This window comes from Cyprinodon tularosa, unplaced genomic scaffold, assembly GCF_016077235.1.
Source record: "Cyprinodon tularosa strain WSP-4 unplaced genomic scaffold, ASM1607723v1 ctg62, whole genome shotgun sequence".
Taxonomy (NCBI): domain Eukaryota; kingdom Metazoa; phylum Chordata; class Actinopteri; order Cyprinodontiformes; family Cyprinodontidae; genus Cyprinodon; species Cyprinodon tularosa.
The window spans coordinates 1,564,011-1,590,656 of NW_024039363.1; the positions used below are offsets into that span (position 1 = coordinate 1,564,011).

Consider the following 26,646-nt stretch of genomic DNA (forward strand, 5'->3'; position numbering starts at 1 on the left):
TTTAAAACAAAAGTATAATGAATAAGTAACAGCAGGGTATTCTCCTTTATGTAAATCAAAAATAAATAAAAACTCAATCATCAAATCTTGCATGAAAGAATAAAGAGGAAAAAAATGACTTAATACTGCAGACAGGCTTAATTAAATCTTAGCAAATTAAACAAACAATTTTTTAAAGATGGAAAGACATGGGTTACACAAGAGGGTGTATATATGTATTTACTTTTTTGTTTATGCTCTTTGTTTAACTACATGTAGTGCAAAATTGAAAAAAAATAAAAAAGACAACTAAGGCAAATTTAAAAAAAGAAGCTTCATGTTCTACAGTGTAAAATACATACCTAATCTCTGAAGTAGGTAGTTAAATCTAGCTTGTCATCCTGTAAATTTGTGCCAAGGGAAATAAAGCTTACAAACATTTTTTGGACAAACCCATACTCTGCTTTGTGTAAGACTTTAGCGTCCAGGCATGAGATACGCTTTGGAACATTCACTATAAACAATAAATCTTGTTTTGTTTATAAGAAAGTCTTCTGTAATATCACGATAAATGATAAAGCTTAAAAGGTCTGACTATATGCCCTTCAGTCAGTCAGTGAGTCAGTGTGATGCATTTGGTTATGTATTTGCAAAAACAAAATAAAACATACCAGGACAAAAGCCAAAACACAGCAGATGTTCCTTTATGTCTTAAACAGATCAAACAAAACAATAAAAAAGTAAAACATATGGCTGTATATGACAATTATAAAGCCTCCACATAAGCATGATCTTTTATTTTATTTTTTATACAAACACACCTAAAAGCAGTTTCTATAGAGGCAATGACGGCAGTCTTGGAATTCATTGAATTCAGCTTGATTTCAGAGGTGGGATTTCTGGTCCAATCCCAATAGGTAAACAGGCAATGCTGCTTGTGGTCCATTAGGGCTACGTGTCAGTGCTGTCACCCTGTACGACTCTCACCCTTACTACCTATGGCCCGGGCCCCTGTGAGTAGCTGTGTCCCCAGAGAGGTCCTCCTCCACAACATTAACATAGCCCTCTTTTTCTATGCAGCCCGCCAGAACCTGCAGAACTAGTCGGAGCCTCCGGTCCATGGCCAGGAGGTGAGGCTGGATGAGTACAGGGGACAAGCGGTCCCGCAGAAGGGACTCCTCCATGAGTGAACTCAGCTGGTACTCCTCTTTGGCCAGCAGCTGGAGACGCAAGTAAGTGGACTTCCTGACCCTAAAGCAAGAACAACAACAAAATACATTCAGCTTCTTAAAAAGAGTTTATTTTTTTAACCCGTACATTTTGACTTTCATTAGATTCTTAACTTAAGTTAAAATCTAACTGAAGTTAATGGCAGAATGTTAAGTTTGATCTAGAAAGAAAACTTGTTTGTATAAGGACGAGAAACAAATATAATAAAATATGATTCCTGCAAGACAAGCAGTGTTACTGTTTGCATTTTAGGAGATCATGGGCTGAGAGGCTTACAGTGATGAAAATAAGCATTTGAACCTCCTGAGGTCTTTGAGGGTCAGAATTCTAGCTGATAGATAGGTGTTCAAATACTTATTTGCAGCCGTATCATACAAATAAGTAGTTAAAAAAAATCATACATTGTGATTTATTTATTTTTTTTTTAGATTATGTCTCTCACAGTGGACATGCACCTATGATGACAATTTCAGATCCCTCCATGATTTCTAAACGGAAGAATTTGCAAAATAGCAGGGTGTTAAATGTTTATTTCCCTCACTGTAAGTTTCACTACTGTTTGCAGTTTTGTAAAGGTAAAACAAAATCCCAAAGAATGATTGTTGTTGGATGAGACTGAAGGATGAGGATAAAGTGACATTTTTATAACATCCCTTCTGACCTAAGATGTTTTTTTCCCTTAGAGTGTGCATAAAATCCTTAAAACATTTGCTTAGGTAATTCAAGATTATAGAATCTATCAGGAAATGGACAGAAAATCTGACCTGCAGCACTGGCTGAGAGGTACGAGGATGGACAGCTCATCATGTGAGTGCTTTCCAAATCTACAACCAAAGGGAAAAACATGAACATGTGATTTATCACAGATATATTCAGTATTCAGTCTTTAAAGAGTAAACAGACATGTAAATGAATAATATTTCAATGATAATTACTCATGCTTCTTCCAACTATTTTACATTTTGTCATGTCACAACTTTAATGTGATTTATTAGGATTTAACACGACACCACAACTCATAGCGAACAGCATAAAACAACAACATAGATAGAAAAGAATAAAAACAGAAAAAACAAAGAACAGAGAAAAACCTTCCCACAGCATGATATACCCACCGTCATGTTTCATCATGGGGAGCAGTTCATTATAGTGTATTCTATTTAGGTCTAACTATTTAAGTTGGGCCCCATTTGAACAGGGAAGGTTTGTTCTTTTTTTTAACTCTTTTAACAATACTTTTCTTATAGACACTCTTCAATTCAGGCCATATTGGTAGATTGCATGACTAATAAGTATCCCGTTAACAAATGTTCCCTCCTGAGCTCTTGTTTAGTCATCATAGGCCTCTTTGGCTGCTTATCTGATTAATGCTCTCCTTCTCTGCCATGGTGATTTAGGTCCATAGACATGTACATTTAGGCCTGCATCTTTTACCATTATAATCTTATCAATTTGGCATTATAATTGAACAGTGATCTGCAGTGCACTAAATGTGATCAATTACTTAAACCTGCTTTAAACTTCTACATAATTTAATGACTGACATATCTGCCCAATTTCTTGGTTATAGTTTAGTTTGCTTAGTATTAAGTAAACTCTGAGGTTTTTACAGACACAGAGACTGACACTTCACTTATTACGGTATTGTATTGAAGCATTGAGGGATAAACAGAGCTGCATGCCACTCAGTTTTGCTTAAATGCAATTAGCTCAGAATCATTAAATATTTGAAATGAAACTACTAAACTGTATTTTGTTGGTCTATCACATAAAATCCCTTATAATTAGACTATATCTGTTGTTTGAACATTGTAAATGTGTTGTGTATTTAGGCACTCTCAAATACCAGAAACCTTTTATTGAGATAGACACAAGCACAACACAATTAAAGCCAAAAGAGGAAAGCATTAAAACAGCTGAATATATTTACCCTCTTCCATTGTCAAGGTGAATGATAAAAGTGTCATTTCCAAACTTCTCAAAGGTTTCATAATGATGACGATCCATGTTGCCTGAATACAAAGGAAAGTGTTACAGTGATAAAACATTCCTCATCTCTTATATATCTAAAATAATTGTTATAATAGGTACTTTAATTACTATGAGAGTTTAACCAAAATTATTTGGCCGGCTTACCCATTAAAAAATCAAAGATGGTCATGTCCATGATGTCCAGCAATCTGGTCCCTCGATCATACGGGGGCGTCTGCTTTACTTCATCACAATAATCTGGGTCAACTTCCCACCTGAAAGCATGAAATTTAGCATTTAGATACATTTCAACATGCAATAAAAAAAACCCCTCCATAATTAATGTCATATAACTTTTTTTTAGTAATTAAAATAAACTTGCTCACTCTGCTTTTTTGCGCTTGTGATAGGAGCGTCTCCAGGGGTTTCTCCAGGTCTTGCGTTTGGCCAGATTGAGGTCTGGTAGAAAGGCTGCTAAGGAGCCTTCGATCTGGTCTGGTTTACCACACAGAGCGTGCTCAGTGGAGCAGTAGTAGGAGCATTCACCATAGAAGCAGACATTGTTTGCTAAAGCAGTAGAAGGGGAGACAGATACAGATAACGATGAAATTGTGGATGCCCATAGAGAGAAAATGACAAAGAAGTGGGGATGTAAAAAAACCCCAGCAGTGATCCTGGTTTACTTAAAAAAGAACCTGGCAGTGGTTTATTTATCTTAAGTGTTATTAAGACAGACCGATTTCATTGTAATGTACAAAGTTGAAATGACAAATAAAGATGATTAAGAATAAGTGTAATAAAGGGAATGAAATGCGATTTCTTTGCTGTATTAGAATTAATAATCTCTATCTTATTTATTATTCATTTGCAATTCATTTTTATTATCAATTCTTAAAATAGTTTTGTATAATTTGGTATATCGCCATTTTTTTTTTTTTTTTTGTTTAGGTTCTGATTTTATTCTCCCCATCACCTCTACCCATCATTAAGATAATTTTACTTTACATTTTCAGGATTTTTTCTTTTAAATGTTTCATCTTAATTTTTATTTTATTTTATTTGTTTCCTAAATAGAGTTCCTGTCATTTTACTGACAAAATGCTGACCTACAGTGCCACCATGAGTACACTTTTTGCATTGCTCTGCTATATCTACAATACACTCAGGCCTTTGCTGCTGTTTGGAAAAGGAGACCAGAGGTTTGTCTGCCTGATGGGTCTTACTTCTAGAGCAAACGTCATTTCCAGACTGCTCAGCTGGTTTGCAGAAAAAGGAAAACAGTTAAATACTGCTCCTCTGAGTTTGTTTCATCGCCTTACATCTCACTGCCAGGTTGGAGCAACAGACAGGATCTCTACCTGGTGAGATGAAAAAAGTCCTCCACAGCTTCTTGTCACGCGTCACATCTCTGATCTCACTTGTCATGTTGACAAGTCGCCCTGCCACCGGAGGCACTCTGCGAAAGTCAAGGATCCTAAAATGACATGGAGAAACAAACATTTAGAGATGATTTAGAGTTTGATGAGAATCGCAGGGAATGTTTGATTTTATTGACATCCAGGTTTCTTGGTTTTTCACAGTTTCCAACTTTCACATGCAGCTGGGAAGCACCTTTCTGTGAAAGTGTCAACAAAGAGCCCCTGCTCAGTTTTTTATGAGCTGATTTTACTCCTTTCATCATGTGCTGTCATAAATATTCAGTAAATGCCAAATCCCTTTAAGTGTCACAGGATGTACAAATATTAAGAAATATGTTAAATAGTATGATTAAAAAAATTAAAACAACATTTTCTGTGGGATGGAATATGATTTAAAACAGACCGGATTTTCCTGTGTGGACATGTGCAGACAACTTTGTGTTAATCTGTATGAAGATGCCCAACAGTAAAAGGAGAAAACTCAGATAACTTTGTTATTACATTATTTGATAGAATTGGTTTTAACTCACCAGAAAAATTCAGAATTCATTCAGTGTTTCTGGTTTCTTGCTCACATCATACTTAACACAAAAATGCATACTTTTTGCCTTATTTTAATGTGTCTTAAAGAGACAACACAATAACAAGATTTCCTAAACATGTGTATTCATGTCTTTTTCCATGTATGCTTCAGGTTTATTTGCATTCAACAAGTCCAATCCTATGTTTTTTTTCTCTCTGAGGCTTCTATATCTGAACACTGTACCTATTCAGCTCCTGTTTAGCCTACCTCACTGTATGTTTGCTGCCCCAATGACCCTGAAACCATCTGAGACTAAATGTGAGCCTCCTGGGATCAGACCGACACACAAATGGCCCGAGTGAGCATATGAAACTGTACCCTACAGAGGACCGCATTCAGGACCTGAAAACTGCACCGTCTAGCTGGACCCAAGTGACAAAGGAGCACCTATATGTGTGCAGGAGTCTCTGTTGGCAACATTTTTAGGTACCTCTGGTAACAAAAAAAAAAAGTCTGCTGTTTTTTTTCTCACACTTCAATTATAGTAATATTTAGAGCGAAGAAAAAGCTTATAGTTACATTTATTTAAACAAAGAGGAAAAAAATGTATCTTTTCTTTTACACCAAAATAGCACTGGCACATTTATAGAACTGCTGTTAATATTTTTAGAAACTTTTTGTCAATATTTGTCAGTACAGTCTTGTTCAATGACATTTCAAAGATCTTGATTAAACAGAGAAAGCAATCTCCAACCAATCCTCCAGACTCCTTATACCTGCTTCTTCTTTTTTTTTTTTTGCCCACCCGAATGGTTTTCTGCAGGATGCATATGGGGTCGGATTCTGCCAAAAGTCTACCCACCCATGAAATACTCCCTACAAGTATACAAGTCTACTTTAAATAGAGGCTCAGAAACCAGGGGTCTTCCATGTTCTCCAGGCCAAGGACCCCCAGACTGATGGCAAGATGGAGCGGGGACCCCTAATTATATATATTGAATGAAAGTGTTTTATATCAAACTGGTCCTATAGTCAATCTATTAAATATGGAGTCATGTAATGAAAGTAATTTCACCCTGGGATTATTAAAGTATTTCTGATTCTGATTCCTGGTTGATGGGACGGGTGTTGTGAATGAAACGATGCCCAGCTTCCTGTGTGTCGTTGAATGTGTGCATTGATGACTGAAAGACATCTTCTACCTCCATTTTTCTGTCCACTGTAGTGTGTTGAATTCATGGTAATGTGTGTTTAAAGACATTTCAATTAGTGGAAAAAATTGCAAAAAGTCTAATCAACCAAAACTTTCGTGACCCCCATGCAGTTCCTCTGTGGATCCCCTAGGGGTCGCAGACCCCCTGTTGAAGACCTCTGTCATGAACTATTCCTCACTTGCTTGTTAAACATTTTACATGCCAAATAAAGTACATCAGGACCCCAATAAATCACCCACAACTTTTGTCACTTTGAAGGCATTACCCACTGGACAAAACAACCTACCTGTGATTTGCTACTTTTCAGGAAATCCCTCCTCTAAAGGCGGTACTCTTCCTCCTTCTACCAAAGCGACTTCAGGCTAACCGCTTCTCTTCAATAGTTGGAAGTTGGTAAGCAGTCATTACTAGATATAACAGGATTAATACTGGATTCTGATCGACTACAGTGTGTCTGCTAAAAAGAGATATACTAGGACAGCTACAAAAAAGTTATTTTCAAATATTCAGATAGTTTCTGCAAGCTCAAATGTTGAAGTAGGGCTCAAAATTGGAAGACACTCAAAATGCAAGATTTTCTGAAAGGTAGACAGTGGGTAATGCCTTCAAAGTGAAAAAAGTTGAGTGTACCGGACAGGCGTGCAAGGTGGAGGAAGGCAGCACACATGTAAATATCAAATCAAACGTGTGCAGAAGAAAAAAGAGAGAGAGAAAAAGCACTATGGGGTGTGATACATTGGGGCCCTGTGGTACTCTATGTACATATGTAACATGTTAAACAAGTACGTGAGCAGTAGTTTATTAGTGTCTGTATGAGGTAAAGCTGCTCGTAGGAGTATCTATTGCGTGTGTGGACTTTTGGCAAAATCCTGACGGCATAGTTGCAGGTCTGGCATCTAAAATAGCAATAGAGGTAATTCCAAAAAAAAAAAAAAAGACTTTGTTTCCATATTTCAAGACGTTTCACTTCCCATCCAGGAAGCTTTTTCAATTCGAAATGCCAGCAATAGTGCTGAGTTTTAGGCTTTATAGAGATTTAAAAGCCTTGTTTTGGCTGATAAAACATGCAAATTGAACCGGAGTAACGGGTCCTCCCCTTTGGAATGGGGTCGTTTGGCTTGAAATGTCTTCAAACTTGGAAACAAAGTCCAGTGGCTTGTTTTTCAGCTCATTTGTACCTGGATGACTGAGAATCTTCACTAGCAATAGAGGCAGTGTTATTTTTAATTTCTGTTGAACCACTGCTGCATTGGTTTGGGTAAAAAGCTTTGTTTTATTATTCTGTTAAAAGACCTAATAAATGCTTGTTCTCAGCTTTGTATTTGTATTTAAAGCGGACATATCATACTTAAAATCATTCAGTTGTGGTCTATATAAAGTGGAACTGTATAATATGTACAACTGAACATTTTTGTAGTTCGATAGCAGAGATACGCTTATTTACCAGTACAGAAACTGGAGGTTGGTGTGATCCTTTCAGTGGGTTAATACACCCAAGAGCTAATGAGTCACCTTTAAATGTTTTGGTCATTTAGAGGAGAAATAGACCTGCAAATACACAGATTCTTTATTGTTCTTTACAGTAAACACAAGGTAGTGTTTTCCTTTGATTCAAAAACCAACAAGATTTAAATTTAAAAGGTTCTCAACCTCAGTATCATCAAACAGAATGACACCACTGTGCCAACCCTGATTCCACTTTTTGCTGTAGTTCTCTAGGGGTCAGATATGAAGGCTTTATGCTTGTGGTCAGAAGGATACTGGTTATAGATACTACTCTAGTAAAGTGACCAATGCCTAAAAGCTATTTAATACAGATAAAAAAAAGCTTTACTAACCCTGAAGGCACACAAAATGATATCACGTGTCATGTTATATTTATAATTTATATTGACGATTAACTAATTAGTGGTTCTATTAGAAACTGATCAACTTCTTAAGTTGAATATATATTTAAAATGCTTAATTGACGTATTCCCATTCTAATTGGATGTTTCTTTCCATTCCATTTGCAGTTTGAATCAACCATACAGTATATCACTGGCTGACTGGTATCCTGAGCTTAAATAATTGTACAAGAAAATAAATAGAGCAGGCAAACTGCTCTTTAGGGGTAACAGGCACCTCCCTGCAGAGCTTAACCTATTATCTGGTTGTAATGAGACGCACATCTGGCTCTTCCTGGCAACACATGTAAAGCCAATTCAAAATAGAGGTTGAGTTTCACCCTATAAGCAAGTCTACAATAATGACCATGCTCCCAGCATCATTCTCTGAGTCAAAGGATCTCACTAAAATCAATATACTCAACCGAAAACAGACAGGATAATCCCTTCTCCAAGAGCGTTATCAAATCCTGTGTACTTAATCCTATAAAATTTGTTGCAGGGCAAATCCAGCACTTGTAGATTATTTGTGTGGATCGAACACTGATGACTTAAACATGAGTTTAGGCAGAGGGAAACCATAGCGTGGCTTACCTGTCCAGGTGAAAAGCAGCAATTTCAGAATTGTGTCTCTCAAAGTCGGAGAAGTAGAAGAAATCTGGAGGCGTTTCCTGCTCCCTGGTCTGCCTGAAAAATAATTAGGAATGCAAGCCTCATTAGGTGGACTAAATAAGAGTTCACCTTTAAATAATCTAATAAAAAAAGACATTTGCAACATCTTCTTCTGATCTTTTATTAAATGCAAACCTCTTAACCCTCTATCGTTTATTATTTTTTTTCCAGCATGGTGAGACTCATCTCAGCAGCTGCACCCATTTCTAAAACAGAAGCTGACGTTTGAGACCAAAGCCCGTTTGAACAAGTCTTACTGAAGGGAAGCTGGCTGGGACGCTTGTTCACATCCTGCAGCCTCCTCTCAGCTATCACACACAAACCCATCAACCCTCTCACACTGCAATTCAGGAGATATGGAGCTCTGCCAAACCAAGCCATGGATCTGAGTCAGAAAATGTAAGAAGCCTCTTTGTGTCTGACTGTCTTGTCTTTCCTTTTTGCCTGTCCGCTCACCTCGGCTGTCTGAAAACAGCCCTGACTGCCTCACTTGGTTTTTCTTTATCCCAGCGGCACATACACACTTGCTAATAACCTGCTTCATAAAAGTGTCCACTTCCACAAAGTAGCTAAACTATGGACAGACACATCCCTCATCTTTGCACCTATTCTCCTCCGTAGTAATGTGAAAACTACCGTACATGGTTAAGTGAAGCATTATTGTTATGTCCTTTCTCACTCTCCATGTTCATGTTGCGCTGCGAAGGCAAACACTGTTAACAAAAAAAAAAAAAAAGAGCTGTCTCCCATTACTTTACTTGTCATGGTAGCAGCCATTTACCCATAAATCAACTCCTTCCTTTGAGATCCTTTCGTTGCCACCCAAAGCCACTGGAGGATTAATGATGTTTTTATTCTTTAGGATAGATAGACCTACTGTGTGGAAGAAAATGAAGTCAGAAAACCAGCAGCAAAAGCTTAAGCTTTGATAGATGTGCTTATCAACTGATCTCTATTTATATAGCACCTATCAGGTGATTAGACATTTCAAATAGCTTTTTGAGATAATCAATCAGTAAACAAGCATAAGAGATAAAACAGCAGCACTAAGATCAGGTTTAAAGATAACAGGCCTACATGCATATTTTTCTGTATGATGGAAAACTGAAACCTCTCATTAATTTAAACACACCATCCCCATGATCAAACACGGTGGTGGCAGTATCAAGATGGAGGGCATATTTTAATGTGTAATGGTTTAAGCTGGGACCCACTGCAACTCTGCAAGAAATGCAGAGATCTCTGGTTTGACTTGGGGGCACTGATAACAGGTTCTATAACATATTGTACAACTATATAGTAGTGTGTTCTACAAAGCATGACCCTCTGTGGAGAAGCAGGGGAAAAAAAGCCATAAAAATGCTTCTTTGTAGTTTGTCAGAAGTCATCTAGGTTACTGCAGCATGTGGAAGAAGCTGCATTTTTTAGCAGAGAACAAGATTTGACTTGGTGAGCTACATGCTAAATGTTGCAGCCCCGCATGGAGCACATTCAGGTACAGACTGCATCTTTGATTAAACCTTGGAGCCAATGTAAAGTGAGGGTATATTTATTTATTTATTTTTTATGGGACTGTACCTCTTCCAAATAGGAGACTGAAACTGGCTCTCTGAGCTCTTGAAGAAAAAAAATCCAAGCCAAAGATTCTAGAAGAAGAGAGGCTTGTTTTTAATTATGAAGCGTTTTTCCTTCCGCTGATTCAAAGAAGTTGGCGTTGAAGCTGACTGATCTCTGCACTTCTGACATCTGAGCCACTCCAGGCATATGTCCCCTCCCAGCCAACCTGACTGGGTAGGTATTCATTAATAATTACCTGACAGAGACTTAGACTTTTTTGGCTGCTCATTTCTGAAAACTGGTGCTCCACTTGGGTAATTTTGATTAAAATGACTTAGTTTGTATTTAATTGCCTTTGGTATATAATCGTCATTTAAAGCCAAACTAACCTGTTGGTGAAAAACAGTTTCAACGTTGCAAATGCTATGAACAGCATGGCTGCAACATTTCCAGTGTAACCTTATTCTAATTAGGACAGTGTAACAAGGCAAGAACATTTTTGTTTAGAGTACCATTCACCATTTTTCTTTCAGTTTGTGTTGGTCACATACATTCCAATACATTTTTTAAATGTACATATCTGGATTTTCAGTGACTAAATGTAAAAGGTGAAGTCCACTCAATGAGGGAAGTGCAAGTTAAGATTTTCTCCCTAAGAAATGGGATACCACTAGTTGTAAAATTACACCCCATCCCAGTAGATGGCAATACATTACCTGTAACATCATTGACATGTTCACCTATATCATGCATAAACACAGCGTGAGTCACAACCTTTGGTGTGTTTTTGTTCCGAGTTTTCGTATATGTTTGGAAATGTAGTAGTTATTTTAGCTATTGCTGCATGCCATTGACCTTTCTTCATGTGGCCAACCAACAGAGAAGAAATGTGCAAAACCAAAGACGGCTCTGGCACTATTTTGCCTTTATACATTTTTTTTACGGTATGTGGACTCATTTATTAAGATAATAGTTTCCGTTCACGTTCTAGAATTCTTTTAAGAATTAGATTATTATGGTCAAAAGTGCAGAAATAAGCATTTATACTAGTAGGATGTGAACAAAACAGGAGCCTTTTCAGAGGAGAAATCTAAAAAAATCTTCCTATAATGATTGTCTAAAAAATATAACCCTTAAGAAAACCATTGTACTCATAAAAAACCCACCTATTTGTCACTGAAACCTTTTCCCCAAATAATACCGGCCATTGTAGGTTTCTGAGGATGCATCCATTCTTAAGTTCACTGCAGATCTGGTTTCCATGTTCGCAAAGGAAAAGGACTGATGAGGTGTGAGGCCTATCACAGGACAACAGATCTAAAAACAACATGTATTGTCACAAACATGTTTTAGTTTTGTGCAGTAATGCACCCATTTACCCTCCATGGTCGAGTGTCCTTGATAATAAGATGGGGCCTTTATCTGAAGCAGAGAAGGCTGCTGCTGCAGATGCTGCAGAGGCTGTGTATGTAGTTAGGCAGAATCTGAGTGTGTGTGTGTGTGTCTGTGTGAAGTGAAGAAGCTGAACTACTTGCCTACATGGACCATGTTTGTGCTGACTCTGCAGTTTTTATGTTCTTTCATGACTTTAAACCTACACAGTGGAGGGTTATATTAGAAGAATTTCAAAGAACAGGTGCCACCTCGAATCCACAATCACACACTTCTCTCACAATTGCCAGACTTATGGTAAGTGTTGGTGACAGGGAGAGGGCAGTAAACACAATGTGATGAAAGAAAATCATTGTGTGAGCCACCTCCATATTGTCCTTTGCATGAAACTGCACAGAGAAAATAGGCAACTACTTTTAAATGTACATAGAGATAAAGGTAAACCCTACCTATTTGCATTCTAACCATTCTCTGTTGCTGTTTTTATTGGTGATATCAGTAATGAGTCATTTTTTAGAATGTGAATTTATCAGTAAATTGGTAAAAAATGTGCTAAAGCTACAGGAATAAATTAAATCACACACCTGTAATTTAAGCTATACAGCACATGTTGTATTTTTTAATTCATGTTTCCTAAGTAGTGCAGTCATTTTGCTACTGATTAAAGAAAAATGCAGTTTGAGGCATATTTTTTCAACAAAATATCCATTAAAAATATTCTAGGATTTTTAGGTTGGGCTCTCTCAGGTTTGAGAGAGGAAGTATCTGACCCTCAATGGAGGTAAACCAAAATTAGTTTGGTTTGAAGGACTAAAATAAAATTCTCATTGAGGAATAATGCCTGAACACAACTTGAACCCTCAAAATTAAAAGTACTCAAACTTCAACCTTTTAATTACCTTTTATTAAACCTTTTATGAAGTCATTGTGGTAAAAAAGGCAACTGTTCAGATTACCCATAACCCAGAACAACAGCTTCCCCTATTTGTCTGCCTTTTCACGATAACCATCAAAGCATATAATTACTGTAAATGTAGCCAAAACATGTTATAAGGAGAAAAAATTAAAATGCAACCTGAACTACTGTTCTTAAACTTTCTATGACTGTCTATAATGCTGATGAGAAGTTATCAGCTTTTCTCCGAAAAATAGGAAAATTTAGAATAATTCATAAATTATTCTGATTTAGGCCTGTAAAGATAAATTAAAACTGATCCAACAAAGAAACAGCAGGAGGGAACATGATAAATCTGTTTCTGCTGGTAATCTACAGAAGATAGGAGCCCCCCCATAGCTGACTCCTGTGTCCCTCGTCTAGTCCTGGCATACACTGTTTGGGGCTAAAAGCAGGGAAGTGAGCAGGGTGCTGTTAGTATAACTAAGAACAAAGCGATGTAAGTAGGCTACATACACAGGTTTTCAAGCTTTTGAATATAACTTTGATTATCAGACTTGAAAAATTCTCTTCTGATGTTTTTCCTAGTAAAGGTAATATGCGTGAAGAGTTTAATAGCTCTCTTCCTGTAGCCTAAACAGCTTTAATCTTCTACTTTTATACTCAGAAGAACGTGCATGAGGAAGCTGATTTATTAAAAAGACAGCAACCTGTTTAGTTTTCTCTCACCTGCACCTATTTAATAGTTCTACAGTGAGGTCAAATCCAACCTTCTTAAACTGCCTGACCTTTCTTAAGACCAACTATTAAGTATCCATTCATTGCATCTCATTTGCTTAGTTTCTCTACCACTGTTGCAACATTATTTCTCCTAATTTTAACCTTCTCCACATATCAACATCTTGTGAGCTTGTCAGTGCCCTGCAGTGCCTTCCTAATGCTTTCTTATTTTACATTGAGTCAAATTACAGCTATAAACTTTAATAATGTTATTTGGATTATGTTAGATGAGCAAAAAGTTGTGCATGATAGTAGTAACATAATAAAAAGTGACAAATTACTTTCAAAAAATAGCTTTGCCATCCTCTCTGTGGAGGTGACATTGTTTTAAAAGGCAATGAAATTCAAGCTGTGAAACATGCTTGTAAAACTACAACAACCGTGTTTCACAACAAACAATAAAAACCAACGCACTAAAAGTTACAGCTAAGAACGTTTTGTCACATATATATACTTATAACTAAAAGAAATGAACTGCTGTCACTCTGAGTTATGGAAGCCGAAGGAGTCAATTGGTGGAATTAAATAAATCCTTATAAACAGAAAACCCCACTCATTGATAAAAAATACAGTATGTTAAAATAGTACATTTTAAAACATTTAAAGAAAAAAAAGAACTATGCCTCTTTTATAGGTGGTCCTACAGTAAATCAGGTGTTTTTTAAAGTGATCATGCATAAACGTTCATCTCAAATATAATGTGAGCTATATCATTCTGTGTGATTCCCAGTTTTGCACTGAATAGGGAGCGAATTTAAACTATTTAATTCAAACAACTGATGAACCAAACATGGCATATCTTGTGACCGCTATCTTTTTTATTAAAGTCCCGTCCTCCCTGTGGTTGGAGTTGCAGGTCTGACATGTTTCTGTTTGTTCTCTCTTTTTTTGTCAATACAGAGCAATGTTGCTAACAAACCAGAAAATCAAAAATATTAAAGTTGTCATGATACTATACATAGTCTGCTGCTTAGGAAAAGTTAATTCCTTCTGTATTTGTGGATCATAGGGTTTCTGAATAGGTTGGAAGATCCTTTTATGGCAACACAGAGGTGAACAAGACGGACACTCCTCAGGCTAAGAGATCAAGTAACCTTACCTTTGTACTGTGGGAGCTAACTGAAGTACCTAAAGAGGACCCTTTAAAATTTTGTTCTCATCTGACCTCCCATAGCGCCCATTCTAGGCATTCGGCAAAAAAAAAAAGAAAAAGATTATTGGATGAACTGTTAAATTAATAAATTAGTTATCAGAATAAATCTAATCCTAATAGATTTTCAATTACATTTCTGCAGACTTTGGCCTCATAACTTCGAGGTTATTAGACAACAACCTAAGACGTGAGCACTTAACAGATGGATTATTACTTGGATTAAATTTAACACAGGTGGACAAAGGGCTTCACTGCAATATGAAAATACATCATTATCACAACATCAATGAATAAAATACCACCATTACAAAAAGTGCCTTGTCTGCGATACATATTATGTATTCAAGCTCTCTAAGCTAGTAATATACTTGATGACACTTGGTGTTCAATGAAGCAATAGAATGTTTTAGCAGTTCAAGTAATGGAGTGAAGTCATTAAGAAACTAAAATCATGTTTCCAATAAAACCAAAGAAGAAAGGCAATTAAATTTTAGAGGATCTATTTCTAGAAAGTAAATCCAATCATTACGGCATTCAGCTATTTTACATAGTGTTTCTAATATTGTAATGCCCTAGTTGGACCACTTGTTAATTAAGTTACCTCTAAATGCAACTGGTTTTTCAATTGTATTTGTAATGAATTTAAAAATATTTTTTTGCTTTTGTGCTTTTCATATAATAGCTCTTCTCCTTATATTTAAACAAAAGCATGTTGATGTTCGGGCCTTGTTACAGCATACAAAAGACTTGCGAGGCGCTGTATTCGACGATACCAGATGTGACTTAAGTTTTGCACTTGAAATTCATTGCATTAAACCTGGGTGGAAAACCCAAAGGTGTTCTGGGAAGAAATACAAGTGATTAGCATGATTTATATGGAGAAGCTCTGGTTAAATGACATCTTGTTAAGGACTCACATCACCTTCAGGAGGCAGACAGGTAGAGGAATGCAGCACAAGAATAAAAAAAGAGGTTTCAACAAGGTGATTTGTGTCAGAGTGTGCTGCTCTTAAGGCAGCATCCAGCATGGGACTATCAGAGATGTAACTGTCAAAGCTCCACATCTCCATACGTATGTTTACACCTGCAAAAAGCATCTTATTGAGTGGGTGATGTGCATTTTTTTGTGGTGCATTCCTCACCCTCTGTCAGCTCATTTTCTTTTATTCTTCCCTTCAACGTCGGTACCAAAGAAATATCTAAGAGTCGGCCCACGGCCCCAAGGTAGCTGTCAAGATTGAATTTCAAATCAGCGTTGCACAAGTTGTGTTCTAGCCTCAGCTATTTTCAACACATGGGGTGAGACGGTGCCGCGAGGGAAAGGCAAGTCATCTGCATGGGTGGGACGCAGTGCGGGTGATATCACAGGAATGCAAAAGGGAAAATACTTGACACGGAGAAGATGGATGAAGGCGGAAGTCAGTGCTGCAATTTCAAAGTTATTAGAGGCTCATATGGAGGGGAGATAGAGTGAAATTAATAAGAGGATAAAAAGACCATCAATGATCATCCTTCAGCTGCACCAAGTACTGGTTTCGGAGGTGGAGACGCCTTTTGATTGAGCTTTAATAGATGATAGTAGTGTGCAGATATTTTGCTTCATTAACGATCACCAATTAAATATATATGACTGATTAAAGCTGCAGCAATTTATATGAAACATTTAGTACCAGATTAAAGCAATCCATTAGACTGTAAATGTAATGTATTTTCAAGGAAATCAAAACCCCAGCTCTCAAGGCACTGATACTTCTTCTTGTGTTGATGCCATGGTGTAAAACAATCCATCTCTGTCACGTTTGCTGCTCTTATACAAAGTAAACCCCCTAAAGTTAAGAATCCCTTCTAAAGTCACAATGCAACTCATTGTCAGTAGTAAAACCCAACTCTATATTTTCATGATAACAAATCAAACCAGGTGCTGTATTTACATACACTGTAAAAAATGACACATGATCCCTTTTCCTCTTTGCCTGAAATTTAATCAGAAAAACCTCTTTCTCTTTTCTCTAAGTTAGAATGTCTAAGATCTTTTTTTTTTTTTTTTTTTAGCTATTTCTAACTTTTATTTGTTAGATATAAAGGTTTACTATTCACAGGTGTGAGAAAGCCCAGGTGATGATGTCACATGTTATGTAACCGTCTGTTCAATCCACATCATTTCTAACATAAAGGGAGTTGTTTGATAAAGCTGGTAAGAAAGTGTTGTTAACTAAAAAGAAACAGCAACGGCAAGACCTGAATTGCCGCTCAGTGAGGAAGAAGCAGGTTTTGGAAAAAATATTGCAGATCCCACCTAACAGTGAAGGCGAGATATTAAAGGAAGAGGGCAAAAAGATAATTATAATTAAAGGCAGCTGGAGTGTAAGGGAAGGAGGGTTGCAAGACCTAGTCTTGTAGACATAGTAAATCAAAATACCTTCATAACTAGAAACTGAATTGCACGGAGGTGGGTTTTAACCCTAACCTTAACCCTTTTTTTTTTTGGTGTTCTTTTTCCCAAAATATAACTCTTAATATTCTACTCAATCAGCTCAAATGCCCGAGAACACATTCCCAACTGTAAAGTACGGAAGTAGAAGCATCATGCTATAAAGCAGGTGTTGCAGAAGGAAAAGATGCAGTTTAGAAAATAGGACAGGATCAAAAAGGCCTTCCGGTTAGAAAATGGCCAAAGCATAGGAAGACATTTAGTGAAAATGAAGCGGTGTAAATTGCATTCTAAAACTACAAATGAAATGTAGAAATATTTCTGAATGAAACAAAAATAGAAGTGCAAAATGCTAAAATAAAAAAAGGCTTTTTATGCTATTTGTGAATATCTGGTTTAAACTGTGTATTTGCCTAAATGTGGAACTAAAGAACAAAAAATCTTTGTACTGTGTGTCTGACTGAGTAAGGTCAGGAAAAATACACTTAAGTGTTTTTATTAAACTAGTGCTGTTATGTGGGTATGTGTTTTAATAAAATGTCCAAGTGTATGAATAAGAAACATATGTTTGATCACACTGGGTGAACATTCTTAAATCTCTAATAACAGCATGTAAGACAAGAGGTGCTATCTTATTTAAGCATTCTAAAAAATAATCTAAATTGTTGGTTAAGCTGTTTGATTCTAATCTTACAGCTACTCTTAACTGAATGCTTAAGATTTAACGGGTTACATTTTAAGAAATAAATGAATAAATTACAACAAAGTGTTTCAGTAAAGATATGTAGAAAAATATATATATGTGGAAAAACATACAGGGACTCCAGAGGGTTAAGGTCAGGCTTATAGGTTAAGAGGGTTTAAGAACAAATTATTTGGTAAATATTTACTGTATTCTGATCTATCTGGTTACAGGTTTGAAAAGGACAGAGTAGCATAGCCTTAGATTGATTATTCAGTCATTTTACATCAAAACAGACATAACGTTGGGTTGTCATGTAATTAACCCAAACATTTTTACTTCATGTTACTTGTCAGTGTTAGATCTATATTTTTTAAACATAATAGCTCTTGTCTGGATGAACATATTTCCAATTTGCCTATGTACATCCAAAGAGCACTTGCATAAATGGGCTAAGATTTACATTTGATTAATTTCCGGAATAGTGGCTGAGGCCTCAAATCCTACCAGACTATAGATCTTGATGCGTATATCATGACACCTTTGGATTTACACATTGCACAGCTTTACATGTGTTTGACCCACTGGTCACAGTGAAAGCTGTGAGCAACATCTATGAGCTTGAGTTAAAAATCTAAACAGACATCTCCGAGAACAGTGGCAGAGCTTTGGGCTAGGTCACTATCTGTAACCACCAGAGCTCCCTGGCAACCCTTCAGGTAAATGGCAAAAGCCCTCAGAACTGTTGGAAATTGTTTTCCTCTGTGTATTTTACTCGCGCCTGAGAGTGCTTCCCATCTGACAGTCAAGAGGATGTGCCAATACAACCATCTCATCTGGCCAGATGGCTGCAAATCTCTGTCTGTATGTGTCAGGGATCAGACTGTGGCTTATAGGGCTGCAAATCCCTGCTGCTCTCTAACTACCCTCTATGCATGCTGTTCCACGATCTGGTGAGACGAGATGTGAGACTAAAAATAAAACATACAAATTATTGTAATATCGCTAAAAGGCCAGAGATCAAGAGATATATTCTAATATGAAAATGTATCAAAATAAAAGCTCTTTACAAAATTTGATAGTAAGTGATTAAAAAGATTTCTTTGCCCTTCAGGGGACTTGGACCATGAAACAAAGGGAGTGAAAACACCTTAATAGTTCAGTGCACCATTAACATTTTTACCATTTTTAACAACACGCCATCCATAATTTCCCCTTTGTGGGACAACAAAGGGATTTTCTATTCTAGAATAATACATTCTCACACTCTCCCTTCATTGAGCATATATTTTATTATTGCAGGAGTCTTATTGTTTTGTCTGGAGTAAACCAAAATAAAACACAAAATAAAAAGAAATACATGAGAGAACATTCATAGACCTACACCAAGATGGATAGCTATTATTTAAAACCAATTTATACAACAAGGTCACTGGCTCATTGAAAACAAAGGAGTGAAAGGAAAGAGTAAGGAACGTTTCCTTGAAAAAGAAAAAAACATTACCTGAGATATGGTGCAACACATTTAAAAACTACTTTATAAAAAGAGATAAGCCTTGAACAGGGTGAAAATGATATTACAGCTTGCTTTAAAAGGGTGTGAATTTTATTCCATTAGTTCTATTCCAAAGAACACATTTTTAAAAAGAAATTTGAAAAAAAGAAAAATAATTCTTATTAAAAATATTTTTTTCTTTCAAATTTTTCTATTTTTTTTTTCTTTTTAGGATTGAGTTTTACGTAGTGCATTCTTTTCTAATTGCATTTTTCAGATCAAATTATTTTCAGTTCTGGGTGTGGGCTTTTGTCTGGAGTGAGAGGTGAAGACACATTTCTATTCATCTACCTAGACGTTAGAAACAAAATTTGTATTGCGCCTAAAGTAAAGAATTTAAAGTAAAGAAAAACCCCCACTAATTTAAAAGAATGCAAAGCGTAGAACTCTTTCTGAAAATGAGAAATTTAATAATATGAAATTTGTAAAAAAGTGGAGGAAAAAAAATTGAGGTTGAAAAAAAAATAAACAAAAACTAATAAAAAAAAATCTAAATAAAGAGCAAAATAACGTCAAAACATGACATTTTTCCAAGTTTTCTTTCTGAATTGCAATCTTTTTTTAAATTTCCATTTACAAAATGAATTATTTCCTTGCAACAGTTAATGGCATAAAATTCACTCCTTTCAACCTAAATAAAGTTACTCAAGTTGACAGTATTTGGGAATTAGATTTTGATAAATGATAAATCTCTGAAACTTAAAGATCCAAACTCATTAGAATAAAAACAAAATATTATTATAAGATAACTTCTAAATATGTGCAAACTATACAGTATTTAGTTCAGTTTTTATTTCAAAAACATACCCTTGCCAAAAAATACTTCTTAAAACTTGTGCGTCAAACTTGGCTTAAGTTATCTTCCCCGGCAAAGCGTGGAAGATTTCCAAATGTCCCTCTGTTAACCTTCTCAGAAAAAAACAAATAAAACTAAGTTATTTCTGGGATGATTTGATATCCAGCCTTATTAGAATAGGAAGTATTACCAAGCAAAATTATGTTTTCTTACGTCTCCACAGTGCTTACAGTAATGTTGCAGTAAAATTGCAGTTACAGTGCAAAACTGAGTCTCACTGTGAAGGTTGTATGGGAAAATAGGAAATCTCATTAGCGTCGTTGTGCTATAGGGAATCCCACAATGCCCAATATTTGCTGAATCCATCCCCATGTTTCCATAATTAAACAAATGTGTTGAACCTGTTACTAAAAATTTCTTCAGTAGTGGTTTGCTTTAAGATGTGCTTTCAAATGGGATCTACAGTATTGTGTATGAATTAAAAAAATTTGATGAATAAAATGTAGGAATTCTTTTCATTCAGAATATTCATTCAAATACTGCAACTTATCTTTATATCTTAAGTGAGTAGTGAGCATATAAAACGTTGCAATGCTGTGTAGCTGTTTTACTGTCTGCAGTTCTTTTAATGAATTTATAAAAAGAATATTTCAGCTATTTAACATTCATAGCCCTCAAAATAGACTGAAGAGGACTCATTTCCGCTGAGCTCCAATATGCATGTATGAGTTGAAAAGCATACGATTTGATGATGCTGCATGTCACTGATGTGCTTACCATACGTTCGTATGTATGAAAAATGTATGCAGTAAATATATGTTGAGTGTATTCACTGAAAGGGATTATATCTCCAATAAAAAAGGCAATACATAACGTTTGCAGCTAATTCTTTTGTCTTCCTCTCCCACACTATCGCCCACAACAAATGCACATTGGTATTATTCCCAACAATCGGAAGTGTTCCAGCAACGCAGAGCCGCAGTTTGTTATATTTACATATCCACATGCAGTGGATTAACTGTGTTCAATAGTCTGAGGCAATCCTTCACAGAGTGTGAGATCCATTGCCAGGCTTAGAAAAGAATCTGAACTCTGAATTATGCAGAGCACACAAAACGTCAAGGGTATTCTTGGGTCAACAGCGATTTGAAGTCAGGAAAGACAAGCATGAGAATATTTATAACAATAAGCTGTAAAATGTGACCACGAGGTCAGGAGTTATCAAGGTTTTCCTGTTATGTTGGTTTTATATGGAGCATAAGTATGCATCAAGTATGTTTAAGGGCTTCCAGTAAACTTTTAAAGATACATTTACATTTTTTCTCTTTGGAAGTGTAGTGATAATACAATATACAAGTTAAACAATTTAAAGGGTCAGAAAAACACATTCAAATTTAGCATTAATAATCTCTAATTCACACAAGATCCTAATTACATGTCAAGGCCAAATTATACATATAACACAACTTTATTTGGGTCAGTTTGATTTTCTTGATGTTGCATGGCAACACAATGCCTTTTGTTGTCATCATGGATATATAAAATAAAATTTTAGCTAAAATAATAAAGCAAATTTTAGTTAAATTATCAAGTGAGTTGTGGTTGTGATCCATCCAGGGGCTTAATACCAACTCGCTTTATTTATTTAAAACAATTAATGGGTTTGGTATATTTGAAGACCCAGTTGTGCCCAGGCTTTACCCAGATAGCAGTTGAAATGAAATGAATAGTCCTTAGCATGATGCTGCCCTTCACATGATTGAGATCTTTAACTCTTTCAAGCACACCTCTTTTGGCCAAAAAAAGGAGACATTTACTCTTGTATGGCTATTAAACCATTTTTAAGAAGGCATGTTTTTACATCCATGTGGGTTGCAACAAATTTTAATTGAGGATGAAAATTGAAAATGGAGCACCACCCTCTCGGTTCATATTTATGTGATAGTGTTTCACCAATTTCCATTTAATAAGATAGGCTCGAGCCTTGTTGATGTTTGTTCTTTTATGAGGCAATCCCAAACACATATAAAAACCCGATTTCAGAATAGATAAACCAGATTAAACCAGCTTCTGATGAGGGGGGAAGAAGAGGAATAAAGTTTCAAAGACCTAAATTCTTAGATTGAAAACTACTGATGTGGGAAAATTATAAGGCAGCTCCACCTTGACACATTTGGGTCCTTATAGACCAAACAAGAGATCAGCATTCTGTGTGAAAACGAACTTTAAAACTATAAAAGAAAACAAGCTGAAAATCTCCCAGGCTTCAGAGATCCATCATGGTTTAAAGAGCTTTCATTCTTTCTTTTGACTGAAAAGGTTTTGTTTATAAATGCAGTCCAAACGGAGCATTATTATTGGTCTTCATGTCACAGAGGCTGAGTAAGATGCTGTGGTATCAAGCTCAACTTGTAAGCTGCAGCCAATGAGGAAAAGAAGAAAAAATCCCAGCTTGTGCGTGTCAGTAAGGTTGAGCATTTGCAGGGTTAGCAATAGGAAGCTTCTTCTTTATTCCATGGCAGGGGAGGATACTATGGATTCTTCAAGGTGTTTCTTCTAAGTTAAACTGTTTTCTGTGTTTTGAAGAGTTCTCACCAGGATGCCTTTAAAAAAAGTCTATCTTTCAAAGCAGTCTGTGGAACAAGCCTGTTATGAGTGAAACACTGCCAAATATCTGAAAGCGTTTCATTTAACAGTTATAACATGAGCATTACATTAAAAAAACACATTTCCTTAGCCAATTAATGAAGTATGTGTGTGGCTTGGCCACAAAAGAGTTAATCGGATTGTGAAAGCATTTTGGACCTCGCTTATCTTTGCCCATCGGTGTGGCAGGTATCTCAAGATGTCTCATTGAAAACAATCCTATTATCCCTACAGAAAGATAAGGAATCTCCACGCACACTCACATCCATTTTTTTTTCACAATTGTATCTTATTTTAGCAGCTCTTGCAGATGCTTAGAAATGCCTGAGTATACTTATTTCTAACATTTTCTGGAAGAGAACTCGATTAAAGACATAGTAAGGTGAAAACCTCAGTATCTCATGAAGTATTTTGAACAACCTTTATTAGCAGACTAATGCTTTTTAGCTTGTGGCCTTCCTCAGGGACCTTGGTGAAAACTCGCCAAGAATGATTTAAAATACTTATTGCAAGTTACTCAATTTCACTTTTGCTTTCACCAAGACTGGCACAAGCATTTAGTACAGAAGGTTTAGAAGAGAATTAATTTTTAACCATAGAGTCAGGGATATGAGTTTAGATAATTCAAATTTAACAATTTCCAACTCTATTTTTCGAAGGTGATTTTTCTCAGATAGTAAAATTTGATTGAAAACCATAAACAAAAGCATAATAGCACTATAAACTTATCTTTGGGCTGCATGGTAGAACTGTTACCCTGCAGCAAGAAGGCCCTTGCTTCAAACATAGGCTTGGGCTTCTGCTGCATGGACTTTGCATGTCTCTCCTTGAATGGCTTCCTAACAAATGAATATTGAATAGGGCTTTTTGGTGTCTCTAAATGACCCTGTTTGTGTATGATTTTTCTTGTCTCTGTGTCTCCCTGTGATGCACTGGCAAACTGCAAAAAGGCTGCTGAAGAGAGGACCCAGCCCTGCACTACCAAGTCTGTGTCAGCCACAGATTCAGGAAGTGATTGATTGTGTGTTTAAGTTTAAGGGGAATTGCTTTCAGTCTAATATGGGCAGACAAACACTGTTGTGTGATTTAAAGTTAATTCACTTATTAGTCTTTTTCCATGTCAAAGTATTTCTCTAAAAGAAGACACATTAAATGTGATTTTGTTGTTTGAGGGAAGGCAGGACCAAACACCAAAAATATATAGTAGTATAACACTTGCGACACTAAGTTAAATAAACAAGAATATCCCTCAAGATCCTCTAAATATATACTCTGCAGCTCTGTCTCCACAATAGCAAACCGTCGTCCTGCAGCCATTTCCTTTCCCTCCTTACTTTCCAATCATCCTCCTGCTGATTTCCTTTTCAAACTCACCACAGTGACCATTAGGTACAAACATGATTGCATTCACAAACAAAAACAAACATGCACACAACACCAGCTCCACCATTGCCGCAGACCTTATTCTAAGAGTGCAGAACTGCTTTTTTCCCAGACTTATTCAAGCCAGCTGTTGTTAGAAAACAATGCGCCTACTGCAATTCAGTGAAGTATTTCCTTCCCTGAAGACCATTTTTTTGGGGTTGCAATAACCTGTGCTTTTCTTTGCTGAAATGTGCAACCTTTTCACTCAGATAGTGAAAAGCTCAGTTTCACCAAACTGGCCGTTGTTTTGGAGATAGCATTTTCGTCAGCTCAATGGATTGAACAAAACCACATCAAAACCAACTGCACAAAGCTAAAAGCTTTGGTATTTTTACCAAGAAAGCAACCAATTGAGACCCTCTGGAAAGCTATTTTGTGTGCCAGGCCCCCAAACGGAGCTTTGTTTCCTTCACATCTGAACTTTTCTATTTAGATCTGTCAACAGGCTTGTTGTGCTCTGTGGTTAGAGGTCGGATGCCATTCCTAAATAGAAACCATCTATCAGAGGCTAAGTGGTGGCTGAGAGATTTCATTGTGGTCATGAGTGGGTGATGATGGCAAAGGGTAAATTGGTGAAAGGTCTGGAAAAACAGTTTCAAGGGTTGCATTTATATTTGTGTAAGACGTAAGTGGGATGGGATGTACTTGAGGATAAATAGAGTTAATGAGTATGTGCAAGGACTGAGGAGGAGACTTCCACTAAGACCACAATTAATTTCTGACAAATCTCAAGATGTTCAGCAGCTACCCAGAGCATCTTGCACAACATGGATGCTCTAAATAGAAGTGAGATAAATAAACTTTGAGTCTAATACTAAAAACCAATCATTTCCACGGACAGTTTTTCAAATACCTCCTCCTTTGCCAACAGCATTATAAATAAATACATGAACTAAGACAAAATAACAGTCATAGCATTTGCATTATAATTATAATACAATAATAGAATAAATGCAATTATAATAGAATAAATGCAATAAAAATACAGTCTGTTGAGCAGCACATAAAGTGTCCAGTGCCCTCATGCAGTTGATGAATGAATCCATCGTCTTCTCTGGCCCCTTTGCTGTGCACTGTATTACCTGGATTTCTGTGAAACATCATATTCACTGCATTATGAAAATCAAGCTGTAAAATATAGAAGTTGGCAAATCTATCTATCTATCTATCTATCTATCTATCTATCTATCTATCTATCTATCTATCTATCTATCTATCTATCTATCTATCTATCTATCTATCTATCTATCTATCTATCTATCTATCTATCTATCTATCTATCTATCTATCTATCTATCTATCTATCTATCTATCTATCTATCTATCTATCTATCTATCTATCTACTTGTTTGCCACTGGGTGATTATTGGTAAACTGGCCAAATAATAACCAGGGTAGATAGATTATGAATGTAATGTTACTATGAATTGATCATTTATCATGTGGAGCAAATAGTTTGTATGAGGCTAAAACAGAAATGCTACCAAGTTTCATTTAAGTACAAAAGACATGAAAGTACAGAGGCGTGCACAGACATTTTGGGGGGCAGGTGCTCAGGAGGTGGGGGAGGGCACTTTTTAGCGCACATGGAACACTTAATTATTAAAAAAAAAATACACACGCATGTTGAATGAATTTTGACTTTTATTTGTAACATTCTCTAAACGTGAGTTTTCAATGGAAAAAAGTCACACCACCAACAGAACAGACTAAAGTGTACTACTTGCTCATCTTTCTTTTTCTTTCATCTGGCTCATCTCCTTGTTTTCCCTCACCCATCTGCTCTCCCTCATCCTGCTGTTCTCCCTCATCCTGGTCTTTTTCTGTCCCTGTGTCTTACCTGAACTCTTCCTCATCTCCTGTCCTGGTAGATGTTGATGGTATAGAGCTTGCCTGCTGTGACTGGCTACAATATAATAATAATAATAACCATCATGACAATAATAATAATAATAATAATAATAATAGCTTTAACAAATATGCCACATTAGTTTAAATAATGGGCTATTAGGAAAGTCTTGTCACGTGGATATGACTTATGGTAGCCTACAAAATAATAGCTATTTTTATACCTGCTGATTTTGTACAAACCACTTAAAAATAAAATGTGAACAGCTTCTAAGATTTTTCAATACGATTAACCCTCCTTTCTTTGCATTGTGCTGCAATTACTAAATCAATATACAATTAAGACAATAAAGAGACCAAAATGTGTTAATTTATGTTGCCTAACAAAACCTATACAACAGAAAACGTTTGTCTTTACACATAGATTTGCAATTGCAAACTCTACCGAAATTATTTGTAGCCCATGTGGTCGTCCTCACGTTATCTGTCATTGACTTGGGCTACAGTGTAAAACTTTATCTAGCCTAACTGATTTATCAGGTGACCAGTAGGCAAAAATGCTTGTTTGGTGCTGCTGAATGAGACATTTTAAT

General features: G+C 36.3%; 1 protein-coding gene across 1 annotated transcript in view; it reads right to left on the reverse strand.

The window, feature by feature from the left end:
• Positions 1-662: 662 nt before the first annotated feature.
• fam20ca (FAM20C golgi associated secretory pathway kinase a) overlaps positions 663-26,646 on the reverse strand; it is a 46,489-nt gene continuing 20,505 nt past the window's right edge. Inside the window, exons 4-10 of the mRNA XM_038307810.1 lie at positions 8,816-8,908; positions 4,539-4,654; positions 3,567-3,747; positions 3,346-3,455; positions 3,140-3,221; positions 1,974-2,033; positions 663-1,230 (exon numbers count right to left, since the gene is read on the reverse strand). Coding sequence (XP_038163738.1) covers positions 972-1,230; positions 1,974-2,033; positions 3,140-3,221; positions 3,346-3,455; positions 3,567-3,747; positions 4,539-4,654; positions 8,816-8,908 — 901 coding nt within the window. The 3' untranslated portion in view covers positions 663-971. The remainder of the gene's footprint in view (positions 1,231-1,973; positions 2,034-3,139; positions 3,222-3,345; positions 3,456-3,566; positions 3,748-4,538; positions 4,655-8,815; positions 8,909-26,646) is intronic.